Source organism: Clarias gariepinus, chromosome 19 (assembly GCF_024256425.1).
Source record: "Clarias gariepinus isolate MV-2021 ecotype Netherlands chromosome 19, CGAR_prim_01v2, whole genome shotgun sequence".
NCBI classification, from domain to species: domain Eukaryota; kingdom Metazoa; phylum Chordata; class Actinopteri; order Siluriformes; family Clariidae; genus Clarias; species Clarias gariepinus.
The window spans coordinates 5,743,625-5,756,671 of NC_071118.1; the positions used below are offsets into that span (position 1 = coordinate 5,743,625).

Sequence of the window (13,047 nt, forward strand, 5' to 3'; positions counted from 1 at the left end):
GTATTTATTTTATATATATATATAATTAAGAGCCCACATTCATGTGCCTCATGGAACCAGAAGGTCTCTGGACCGTACCAACTTTTTGCAGTGTCGGCCCACATCTGATCTGATTATATGTGTAATACCACATTTACCTTCTGGAGGTGCTAAAACATAACATAAGGCACATTTAATTTATGCAGGAATTCAGATATTTGTCTAACTTATTTACCATGAAATCTTTACACTTGATTTTATTGCAAAAAAATAAAAAATAAACAAATGAATCGCATGTCAGATTAAAAACAGCCAATTCACACAGACAAACTGTACAATATACTATGTTCTGCAATACACTGCTTTACAATAATTTGAACCGAATGAAATATTTCACTGCTTGTAATTGATAAAAAATGTATATAATAATCAAACACTTAAAATCAAAATACATGCCACTGAATGTACATATATTACAAAATGTTGGACACCATGAACATAAGCAATATTTTTTGATAGGGAAAAAAGGTTATGGTAAAAAAAAAAAAAGCACAGTCAAATCTACAAACGAGATTTGTGTAGCACCAGGATGTATAAACAACACAGCACTAATTCCTTTGGAGTCTCTAATTGTACAGTGAAATACAAATAAAAAATGTGACTGCATTGAGATTTCTTATTTGTTTCCACATTTCAAAACAGATTTCTGATGTCTTTCTCAAAACAGTCCAAACCTGGAATTCTTAGAATGGCACATATTACCGAAATGACCTAATGAGAAACAGTCAGACATGTTTGGGGCAGTTGTACTGTGCAGAATACTCAAGCCTGAGATTTTGCATCATTTGATTCAGCAGGTTTAGAGTTGGTGGTCCAGCTGTAACAGTCTGATACGTTTTTGTCGCGTGGCTCAACAGCACAGCTTGTACAGTAGACAATGCCCAGTGCTAGCATGACTACGATAAACACACAGAGAGGAACTAGTAGCGCTACCAGCAACCAGCTTCTGTCATGCTTCTTTTTGCCACCTGGATTCTGCTCTTGGCTGGAGGAAGATGGCAAACTATCCTCAGGGAATTGATGCGTCACAGGAGTGATCCTATCAGCATCCCCTTTCCTTTTTGGTGAAAAAGTTGAAGGTTGATGGCTTTCATCTTTTGATAATGTTCTGCTCTCATCCATCAACTTGTTTATTTTATCCTTAGCATTGGAATTTACTGGAATATTTGATGTTGTAGCATCTCTTAACCAATCTGATGGTGAGGAATGCGGGGTTTGCTCAGTCCAGCTAGGTACTGATGAGGTAATGTAGTTCTCCTGTAGTATGTCTGTAAACCAGTCTAACCCTGTGGGAAGTTCAGTATGCCACTCCAGAGGAATATTATCAGTCACGGTTTCATGTGTGTTGCCAGAGTCATCCCAAACAGGTTTTGTTGCATGAACAGTCTCAGCAGTTGTGTAATGCTCAGCTGTGTCTTTAATAAGCAAGCAAGAATACTCATCCTGCTGCAACTCATAGCCTGCCTCACAACTACACTCAAATCCGCCTTCATAATTGTCACATATCTGCTCACAAGTGCTAGTGAATTGGCACTCATTAATATCTTCACAACGTTCTGGATCATCAGATGTTGCGGCGAATCCTACATGGCAAAGACACATATAGCTTCCTGGGGAGTTCTCACAGGAGTGGTCGCATTTGCCTTCATTGCATTCATCCACATCCAAACACTCACCAAATTCAGACAGCTGATAGCCTTCATTGCAGCGGCACTCGAACGTTCCTGGTGCATTGACGCAAACCTGAGGACATGGGTTTTGTGAGCACTCGTCAATATCAATGCAATGTAGACCATCCTGTGACAGGAGGTACCCCTCTGGACACTTGCAGTGGTATCCCCCAGGACTGGGCTCACAGTCAAACTCACAGTTAGCACTCTGACATGGATCCAAGGGCTGGCAGGTTTGCCCATCTTCCCGTAACCTGAACTCGTCTGAGCACTCACAGTGATAATAAGAACCTGCTCCCACACAGAACTGCTCACAACCTCCATTGTCCTGCTCACACAAGTTCTTTGGAGCATCAGAGCAAAGCGGTGCATCTTTCGACCATCCCACTCTTCCATCATCGTGTAGCATACAGAGCACTGACTGATCTCCCTCGGTGACGTCTGGACAAGGTAGAGTGGCCACAGATCCAAAGGGGATGTGGGAAAGCAAGGTACTTAGCAGATTGAAAGGGGTGGTGTAGCGTGCTGGTCCCTTTCCTTCACTCTGCAGAGCTGGACACATTCCCCGGTATGTGTACTGACACAAGAAACCATCCACAGCAATCATACATGAACCATCCAGCCACTTAAAGTTGTTCTGGTCACTGTTACTCTTGTCTGTAATATTGTAGGTAATGACTACACAACGAAGGGCAGTACATGCACCTGGTAATTCCTCACGTTGCCAATTAGTGTACTCCGTTTCTTGATCTCCTGTGATCCACGTGAAGCCCCTCAGAGAACGTGTAGCTGAGCACTGTCGAGGCTGCCTCTGGAGACCAATCCAGAGCCTGAGTTTGGGACGAGGACCGTGGCGCTCCCCAGCATTCAGCAGGTCCTGGATCAACGCTGCTTCTTCTGTTCGCTTCACCACAGCCAGAGTGCCCCCTCTATCCCTGCAACTTCTCCAGGACTCCCGGAATGTCTTGCGCTGGAAGTGAACCGAGTAGCATCCCTCTGCATTGCATAAACCATCCTGTTCCTGCAAGTTTTGACCCAAAATTACATGAGGCAGGCAAATCAATAGCACTGCAAGTAAAAGAAGAGGGTATGCACCACGGCTCATCTTTCTCAAACACCGATTTTCCTCCAGGTCTGCATTCATCCTTTGTTCAACTGGCAATCTATTTTTTTCTATAAATTTTTTTGCTGCTTTCTTTAAGCATTGACCTAGCTTTTGCAACTGGTCCTGCGATCCCCTAAAGCTCTGGTCTCAGCACTTTTGTCTGCAGCCTGTCAGCAAAGGAGAGACAGTGAGGGAGGGTATGCACGTATGTTTTTGGAAGAGGGGGCGGGTAATGAGTGAGTAAGTGTGTGAGGAGTTTTTCCTGGGGGTGGGGTGGGGTGGGGGGGGATTGGGGGGTGTTGCAGGGGGGGAAATCTGGCCTGTGGTTTTCTCCGGTGCCGTATGGTTTTCATAAGACTGTTTAAGGAAATAGTTTGTAGCCCCCACTAACAAGCCCCCCAATCTACCTCCAGGTCATCCATCATAATCACAAATTTGTCTGTAAACTTGAAAATTCTTGCCATCATTTTGCATTAGGTTTCTATATTTTCTTATATAGATATATTATTTTTATATTTTCTTATAAAGTTATATATTTTCTATTTGCATATGAATTCTTTTGAACCTTTTTTTTTAAATCAGTTTAAGTGAATTTGTCTTTACTTTCATGGATGAGAAAAAAAATGATATGGCTCATAAATTCTTACAGATCATGCTGCTTTATTAAATTCACATTTAAATGTATGAAGCTTTTTAAAAGGAATTAAAAATGATCTGGAGAAAGAAAACAATGAAGCAGGATCATGCTGTGTATAAGATATCCATGCTTGTCTCGGATCAGAAGTAAGCCCATAAACTCGAATATCATTGGGAGACACAGGTCCTTTTCTTTTGTATAGCAAGGACAGTCTGTGTCTGTTCTTTCATTCCCAATAAAGACCACAACGCTCTTCCAAAAGTCCCATCAAAAATAAATCTTTCTCTTCAAAGGACTTAAACTCTGGTTTACAGTTAAAACTCTCCAACAAAAGTTTCCATGTCTGCACAGTGGGGAATTACTTCCACATCCTTTCTTTCACCAGCTTTCAGGTTTAAATGTAAGGACGCTGCTTGAATTAGATTCACATTTCGTGTTTTTATGAACAACCATTATATCACATTTACACTAGCTAGATAATGAGAAATAAAATGGCCCATCAAACAGAGATTAAACTACAAACAGATTTTGAGCAAATGAAGGTCTGAAATTGTAATGGTGCCCGTGGTTAGTAGTAAAAACTGTCTAGCAGCCAGACAAAGCAATGATTGCATTTGTTCTCAAACTTTTTCTCTGTCTGTAAATCGCATCAAACCTCAGTTACCATTTCTCCCAGGGTTGAGTTCTGTCTAAGCCTCTCTGCCTTGAGTCAAAGTGGTCCTTTGTTGAAATTTCCCCCCAAACTATCCTGCCCTCATCCAATTCAAACAACTCAGTCTTGGCGACTTTGTTTTCCCTGGATGCCCTTAAACTATAGTGTGGCCATGTACAACTTTTTTTATTAAAGGAAAAAAACAACATGAGTGTTCACATGAGACAAAAACAAATTTCAATTCAAATGCAAGCTCTGTAAACTTGAGCAATGGAAGAGAACACCTGACAAACTATATAGTAACTTTTACTCATGTTTATATAACCCTTAAGAGATGCTGATCTTCCTGAGGCATTTTTTTTTTGTTCCAAAAGCCCATATGTTGAAGCACGCTTACTGCAGACACATCTGGTCTCTATCCCACACTGCCTGTTTAGATTTGCATCTTTCCTTGAAATAGATGAAGGTTCCAAACTGTAAACGACCTGAAGCTGTCATAACTGTGCTAATGTTTCATATACTGGAACTTTTAAAAACATCTTAATAATATACCATCAGTGCACATAGAAACAGTTTCCATGAGGGATTTCGTCCATTATGTAAAATTATTCATATCTGACAAACGGTTTTTCTTAATTCTATAAACTTCTGGAAATATTTACATGGCCTCCTAATATTCAGTATTTAATTATAAACTCTGAAACTGAAAACAGTTTGAACATTTTGTAGACCTATATATTCTGTAGAACAATCAGATATCAGATTGGCCTTGGTCTTTGGCTGTGAAGGGTCACTTCCCGTCCTCTGTCTGTAGACTGTAAAGATTTTATCCTGTAGATACTTCCTTTGCACTAACTACTTTCTAAAGTCCCATGAGATTTCTTATAGGGTTTTCTCAAAGCTATAGTAATCCCCATTAGACATCATTAACGAATGGTGCCTTAACTTTTGTTTATGGTGTGTTTTTAAAAGTCTTATTTGTGTCAGTTCTTATACTGAGTCCATAAAATCACAGGTGGGAGCATGTCAAGGCAAGTGCACATGGCTATAATAAAAAACTGACAATACAAGAGTTTGAAATCAAAAACCCTATATATACAGTATATATATATATATATATATATATATATATATATATATATATATATATATATCTATATATCGTTGTTATCCTCGTCTATACAACTTTATCCTGTATTCAGGGTTCCGGGGGGGCTGGAGCCTATCCATGGAGACTTAGAGCATAAGGTGGGGTACACCCTGGATGTACCAATCCATTGCAGGTCATTGCATGTGGTGTACCAATCCATGTGCACACACACTATGGGCAATTTGGAACACCAATTAGTCTAATCTGCAGGGCTTTGGGAGGAAACCGGAGTACCCAAATAAAACCCACCAAGCACGGGCAGATCATGCACACGTTGGCAGGAATCAAGTCTGGCTGGGAATCGAACCCGGACCCTGGAGGTGCAAGGCGAAATATATTATATTTGGGTTTTATATAATTAAAACATAATTGGACATTATTGTGAAGTTAAAGGAAAATGATACATTTTTTTGCTATTTTCTTTATAAATAAATATCTTACACACTCTTTTTACAAAGTACGAGAAATCTGAAGGCAATTGGTTTCACTGGCTTTTAGTTAGGGGTATCAGAGTAAAAGGGGCTGAATACAAATGCATGCCGCACTTTTCAGATTTTTATTTGTAAAAATAGTTTTAAACCATTTATCATTTTTCTTCCATTTATATATATAAAGATTATATGCATTCTGATGTTTATGAGGTCTTAAAATGAAACAGTACCAATAGCACAGCTGTAGGAATAACTGCATCACTGTGTTTGTAGTATGTATATACATTTATGAAAACATTGTTTTTCATAGCTCATTCTATGTCCTGTGAAATCATAAGAAATGCCATTTAGCACCTCATCTCAAAGGAGGAAAATGCAGTTCATAAAAACACACCCGAACCTGTTAATATTTACTGAAATAGTTTTAGGGTGTTAACAAGCATGCCATCATAATAGTTTGCCCCCTGCAGAGCTTGACATAACCATCCGTTTAACATACACATAATCAGTGTGCTATGGCCTTGGGGAATCTCTTGATGAGGAATGCTGGGAAACTGTTGCTCATTTTGAATAGATGGGAAAGGGAGGGGGACATCAACATCCTGTTTCCCTCTTTCTCTTTCCCAACTCCCCAAAACCCCTATATTTTGAGAGCTCCGTACGCCCTCTGCGGCCGTGTGCAAAAGTTTGACTTAATGGCACAGTCACTAACCCTTTGACCTCTTGACTTCACACATGCTTAACTCCTCTGAATATGCAGTTTTATTCAACAAGAGTCTTAAACCGGATTATTCTGCCATTCAAGGTGATGTCCATGACTTGACACTGACCTGCTGGCTGTGAAATCGATATCTGCTGTCTGGATAATTAGTGCCGATGTCTTTGCGGGAAGAAACAAATGTCGTTCTGAATGCTGTTCTGAAGACGTGGGAAGTTAAAACATTGGGTCGTTTTTGCAAATGCACTGTGCGTCTCTTTTCACTCTGTCCTGCTGGGTCAGATAGTTTGACCAACGTTTGCTTACTTCACCTAGTGTTGAACGAATTTCCATTGCTATTTTTCAGTCGTAGCCTTTCGGTTCAATTAGACACCCACTCGATATGCACTTGAAATCCAAGCCACGTGTACAGCATTACAATATACTCTGGCATTAAACACAACAATCCGAAACAGACACGAGTTGAGGATAAGGTTTCACCATGATACTGATGAATATAAAGCTACATACGCTGCTGCTTCTAAAATAATCTGTACAAACCTGTATGGACTGCACCGATTATTTTTCACTTTATTTCTATTTTTTTTCCAGTTAATAAATATTCGATCTGTAGGAGATACAGGATTTGATCGATAAAGCCTCTGGCCCAGATTGTCAAGCTGTGTATGAAAGTATAGAATGACCTTTCCTTCATTCTTCATTACCTCGGCCTTTTTGTCACCCGTGATGTGAGCAGCATATGTTGTCTCCATTGCCACTTGATTGGTATAGCATCTGCACTTCCTCCCTCTATGGACTCACATCTTTGGATGTGAAAACCTTCAAACATACCTGTAACCTCTCTTTGATACTCCAGAGGCATATTTGGATGTAGTGTTGGATAGAAAGGACTAAACAACAACTGAAATATGGTAGCACTCTACAGAAATCCTGACCATCTCGAGTTAAATACTGTCCTCCAGAATAAATTATGGTTAAACCAGAGCTCAAAAATGAAGTATGAACTATGTAGTGAGGACGAAGTTCTCAAACTTTGATAAAGGTCTTAGCAGATCTGCTCAAGGAGGCATTTCTGGAGCTATTTGAGTGGAAAACGGGAGTGTTGAATGTTTATGTCTGTGATGTATAACTCTAGACAGTGTATAGTCTAGTTTTATTGATATTTTGCGAGTATGTCTCGTTTCAGAGTGAGTGTAAGAAATATCATGCTAACATTTTCTGGTCCCTGTTATAAGATTTCTTGTATCTTTGGATCATATATAGAGAACTGTCAGGACCACCAGCAGTTTGGTGGTCAACCTGGTATGCACAGAACCACCTGCGGATTTTGCACGAGACACAGATCATTTCAAGTAACAGATATATATCAGACGGTGCCTCTCCACTTAACCTCTGTCTGTGATCAGGTATTTCCTCTCTCACAACACGTCCTCTACATGCACTGTGCCTCATTTTACAGTGATTATGGACTGTGCAAAAACAAGGTGTCAGGTTAAGGTCCTGTTGGCTGTAAAAGTGTTGACTTAATGGACCCAATTGTTTGTTTATTGACTCTTAGTGCCAAGGCATGTCTTCCCCAATGGTGGGCTCAGAGCTGGAGGTACCAGCCCCTTAGAATTCATTAGACATACTGAAACTATTAGCCAAGGCCATGTGCCCCCAATGATTCTAACAAAAAAAAAAAAACCCTCAATGTTTTGGTCCTCTCCAAAGTGTTTTCTATTACTTGCAGGCCTTGAGCAATGCCCAGCTGGTTTCCTGAATGGATTTTCCTATTTAGAAAGTACTTCATCACAGTCAACTGAATGGCACACACATGTTTGTGAAAAAAAATATAGCAAATGCATTTTGGATTTATTTATCCCTTTTTATCCTAAATTTGCACTGGAAAATAACTTACCTCAACATAAAAAATGCATAAATAGGTAGGTTTTCAGCAAATTGAAATTCTTATCAAGTCAAAATAAATTAGATATGAGTCTTTAAAGTGGCCAATGACTAATCCAATGGCATTCCTGATGTTTTTCCAGTCCCCCTTTTAAACTTTAGTACTACTTAAAACAAAAAAATACATGTAATACAGTAATTACATCCTACTCTGCTATACATACTAACCCCAAGCTTACAAAGAAAAGTATAACTTTGAAAGATGTTGTAGAATCTGTTGGATATCTCCATTGAGTGTACATTTTTTTATACTAAGGGTAAACAATGTTTGTAGATTATTAGTAAGGCACCTCCGGGGTTGGGGTTTCAAATCTCACTTCTGCTCCATGTGTTAAGTTTACATATTCTTCCCATATTTGGTGGGTTTTACTTCCATGATACAAAAGCATGCATAATTGGTAGATTGGCATTTCTAAATCACCCATTGTTAATGACGCATTGAATGATGAAGTTCCCTGGGATATGCTCCAGGCCCCCGGAATTATTTAATTAAAAACCTTTAAAACTCGAGTGGCAGACATCCATGACTGCAACATAGCATATGTCAATGATGATGATGATAATAAAATATAAAAAAATGAATAGAACACAAAGTATGCGTGTGTGTGTATGATTATATGGAAGCCTTGCCAGTGTGTGTTAACAGGGAAGCTTTAGACATTAAACTGTGCATTTGGGTTTTCGGATATGTCAGGTAGAATAAAAGTAATTTTTACTTTTATTATGTGTAAATTTTACCACTACTCGAATATGGAAATGACATCACAAAAATAGAGAACTCTTAAAATGAACATATTATTATTATTATTTTGGTCATAGAAACAACCGAAAACAATCATAAAAACGTGATCATGTGCATTTGTGCATTGTGTCTTTGCCTATGTGACCCATTTTTTAATTTTGACTATTTTATGCTGAAAAAAAGAATATGTCACTTTATACTGCACAATCTTGAGCTCTATGTATGTTTATTAAAAAACAAAAAGCAAAAAAACCTGAAAAACTGTCTTAAATGTTCTGGGTTTTTAGAGCTATGATCAGAAACTGTTTTAAGACAACTTTTTCCAGAAGTTGTAAATTTTTTTACCAGTCAGGCATTATCATCTTACTGTATCATCATCCTGAAAAAGGTACACGCTATCACTTGAGCATTGCACCTTAGTAAGCTGGATATTTAGCCTGTATAATCCTTATATAAGTGTTATTCAGGGAAGATTTTAGATATTTGGCACTTTCAGGTCTTACGAATATTTGGTTTATAATATACAATTTAAAGCAGCATGTGGAAATCCAGTACAAATTTAGACATAACATGAGATTCAGACATAAGAAAAGCAATACAATGTGGTCCATGGTATACAGCTCAGATCTTTTCTCAAATTTGCTTTGGCTCATTGAAAAAAACCGGAAAGAATTAATATGATGGGGAAGCCCAAATGAAAGCAATACAAATATCCCACCAAAGAAAGATAAATCCTCATTTAAAAATAAACACATTCATTCATAGACAGGAAATCATGACCATGCAGTAATTACCCGACAAAACTCCCCTTGTCATCAAAGAGACAAGACTTTTCCTTAAAAGGAAATCTTTTTTTCTTTCTTTCTTTTTTTTTTTTTTTTTTTTACAAATACAACTCTAGTGTGTTCTTTTATCAAACATCAAGCATAAACTTGGTCATTTCATTCGAATCTGCAGAGCTCCAAACAGCAGCGTAACTCAGTCAACCTTATCAGCCCATTTCAGGCTTGATATAAATGAGGTTAGTTCCATAGGGTTTATAAAAGGGACAATTAAAGGGACATCTGGCAGGAACGTGAACCAACGTTGTGTACCTCTGAGAGTAATCAGTGATAAATTCCAAAATGGAGATTCCAGGTTTAATACCAAAGTAATCGTTTCGGTAATAAAGTTGAACCCAGCAGAGAGCAACTTGTTGGAAAAACTGAGCTTTGTGGAAAAGGGAAGGGGGAGGTGAAGCTTTGAATGGAAAATGGATTAAAGGATGATCAGATGTTCCTTATTTTACAGGCTGAAGATAGTGAAGAGGTCTTCTTGAATGGACATTTTTTCTTCTGGAAGAGAAAATCATGATATAAAAGATTTAATAGACTGAAGTCACACTTGCTTCAGTCTTTCCATCATTTCTGCATATTTTTCTAAAGTGTTCAAGGACAGCTGGATCTTCTGACCCATCTAAACCCCTGACCAAGCTTTCTTTATCTAATTAAAGAAAATAACTCTCCCAAAGGATTTATCCTATTACAGTTGACAATCACAGCCTTAAATCATTTCTACATTTTGCATGTTTAGTCTATGACCCTGATTGAGCACTTGGTGTGAATTACAAGGTCAGGAATGTAATATTAGTCTCCTATCCCCTGACTAAAACCTCTTTGTTCTGTACACAAAGGCAAGAATTATCCCGAGCACAGAGCAACATGTAATTAATTACTTGAATTAAATTAACTTAAAAAAGAGAACTGATTGGCACCTTATTTCATCTATCATTTGCTTATATAGAGCCAGTGCACAAGAGCAGTGGAAAAATAAAGTCACGAGAGGAAAAATTTAGAAGTGCAGAAAAAGATTTTGAGGAAAATAGCTGCTGATAATCACAATGATTTCATAACCTATTATTCTGCATGGAGGCAAATCTTTAAAGAACAATTAAAAGGATGATTTGTGTGCCTGTATTTTGTTGAGAAAAAAAAATCTATAGGTAGTAAGTTGTAAGTAACAGGCTCTCATGTTATTTTTGTTAAAGTCTATGTCATTAGTGATTATTTTAAAATCAAATTTAAATACATAATATTTACAATAACCTTTTTTAACCATAAATTGTCAACCTTGAACTTTTTCGATACTTCAGTTTTCACCATATGGCTTTTCTCTTTGCTAAAATCCTCCACACTGTGCTACTATTCAAGACCCCCTTGTGTGAGGGTCAGCGTGGAACATGCAGAGGGTAGCAGCTCTGCTTGGCCCATAGTAAAAACCCACAGACAGATCCTTGCGTCCTGCCGTGCCTCTTCACTCATGGCATTGAGACACGCTGCGTTTCGATTTCCACTGGGCCCCGTGAGGACGCAGGAATGAAAGTTTCCTGGAGCCGGCGCCTACATCAGCAGCTTCGCGCAGCCAAAAGAGACTGAGCTCTAAATGCACTTTAAGAGAAATGCCTAGGGATCAACTAAATCATGCAGGGTCTTCGTGGACAACGGCACACATATGCTATTTGTTATTCCTGTTTTGATCTACGTAATGAGTTTTGATTAGCACTGTCCAGATTGTTTTTCTGACTGACAACCTTTGCTGAATTGCTGGTTGCTACTGAACACATGCACGAGGACTGAAATCAATTCTCTAACAAAAACAGAGCATTCTGCAGAAATAGATACCTGGCACAATCAGCAATGTGTCTTTGTCCTTTGAAACGCAGCTATGCATGGGAGAGGAAAGGAAATATCTAAGTATGCTTGCAAAAATATTCGTAAAATTATTAATAAGTTACATGTGAAAGAAAGCAGTACATTGGGCTAAACCACTGACCGTTTAAACCGATTGAACCTTCGGAAATGCTTTTAGGAATGAATGGAATTTAAGTGCTTTGAGGAATAAATTTGTAGCATGTGCAAGGGTGTGTGGGAATGTGTGAAAAGCACAGACAGACAAGTTAATTGTGTTTGTTTTGCCTCTGTCTGTGGTTAGTCACAGACAGTTAAATAATGCCCTGCAGCAAAAAAGACAAATGATGTCTCATTAAACCTCATTAAGTGTCCTGTTCTTAACAACATCAAAGATTTCAAGGATGTAACAGACCTGGCCTGAGGTTACTTTGATGCAGCTATTAGATTAAAAATGCAGTATAAACAAAAGAAAATTCTGTTGTTTTTGCTCATATTGAAGTGTGCAGGTAACCCGAGCCGTGCGCACGTAAGCCAGTGGCACCAAACGGAATTTCATCTGCAAAGCACATTAACATCTGGAATCTATCGAAACTGCAGCTACTGTGATATAGTATGTGAGTCTACCACTGAAAAACTGGAAAACGCTGTAAAATATAACACATCACACTGCAGATCTCGTAAAATATGACAGATGGAAAATCAGGCCTTAAGAAACACTTGTAGGCTGTGAGCTTCAGCACCTCCATGGGGTGCAAAATGGTACAGCATTGACAATTTTATAAACCAACAAGTGACTTCAAATTGAAATTTTTTTTCTCACATAAAGAGTCATGCACAGTATGATATGAAGTGAAATGCTTATGCAACTGCTGATAAGAAAAATAAGAGTTTTCAAATAAAAATATAAACCACGGGGGAGAATAATTTCCAATCATGAATTTATCAAGAAGCTTAAGCAACCTTTTCCCTCCCTCTGGTGTTTTCTTCACTTAGAAAAATATATCTTAATCCTCAATAGTTACTCGATCTGCTCTTCACTTTTATTTTCTTTGACGTGCTTCACCGGATGCCAAGAAGACGATCTACAGTTTACTGGAGCTATTGACATCATTGGTTCTCAGAAAGCAAACACTACATACTGTGAACTTTAGGATAAATATTATTCTCAGTGATTTGAACATTCTCCATGACTGTCAGAGTTTCTTTTTCTCTCCAAAACCCTAGATTTGTTAACATTACCTGCTGCTACACCGGTCTTCTTCTTCTTCTTCTCACAAAAATATGTTT

At 38.4% G+C, this 13,047-nt stretch overlaps 1 protein-coding gene across 1 annotated transcript; it reads right to left on the bottom strand.

Annotated features, from left to right (window-relative positions):
• Window positions 1-221: 221 nt before the first annotated feature.
• cd248b (CD248 molecule, endosialin b) lies at window positions 222-2,999 on the bottom strand. Its single transcript, XM_053477822.1, has one exon. The coding sequence runs from the start codon at window positions 2,851-2,853 to the stop codon at window positions 802-804; it is 2,052 nt and encodes a 683-aa protein (XP_053333797.1). The 5' UTR covers window positions 2,854-2,999; the 3' UTR covers window positions 222-801.
• Between the last annotated feature and the right edge of the window lie 10,048 nt (window positions 3,000-13,047).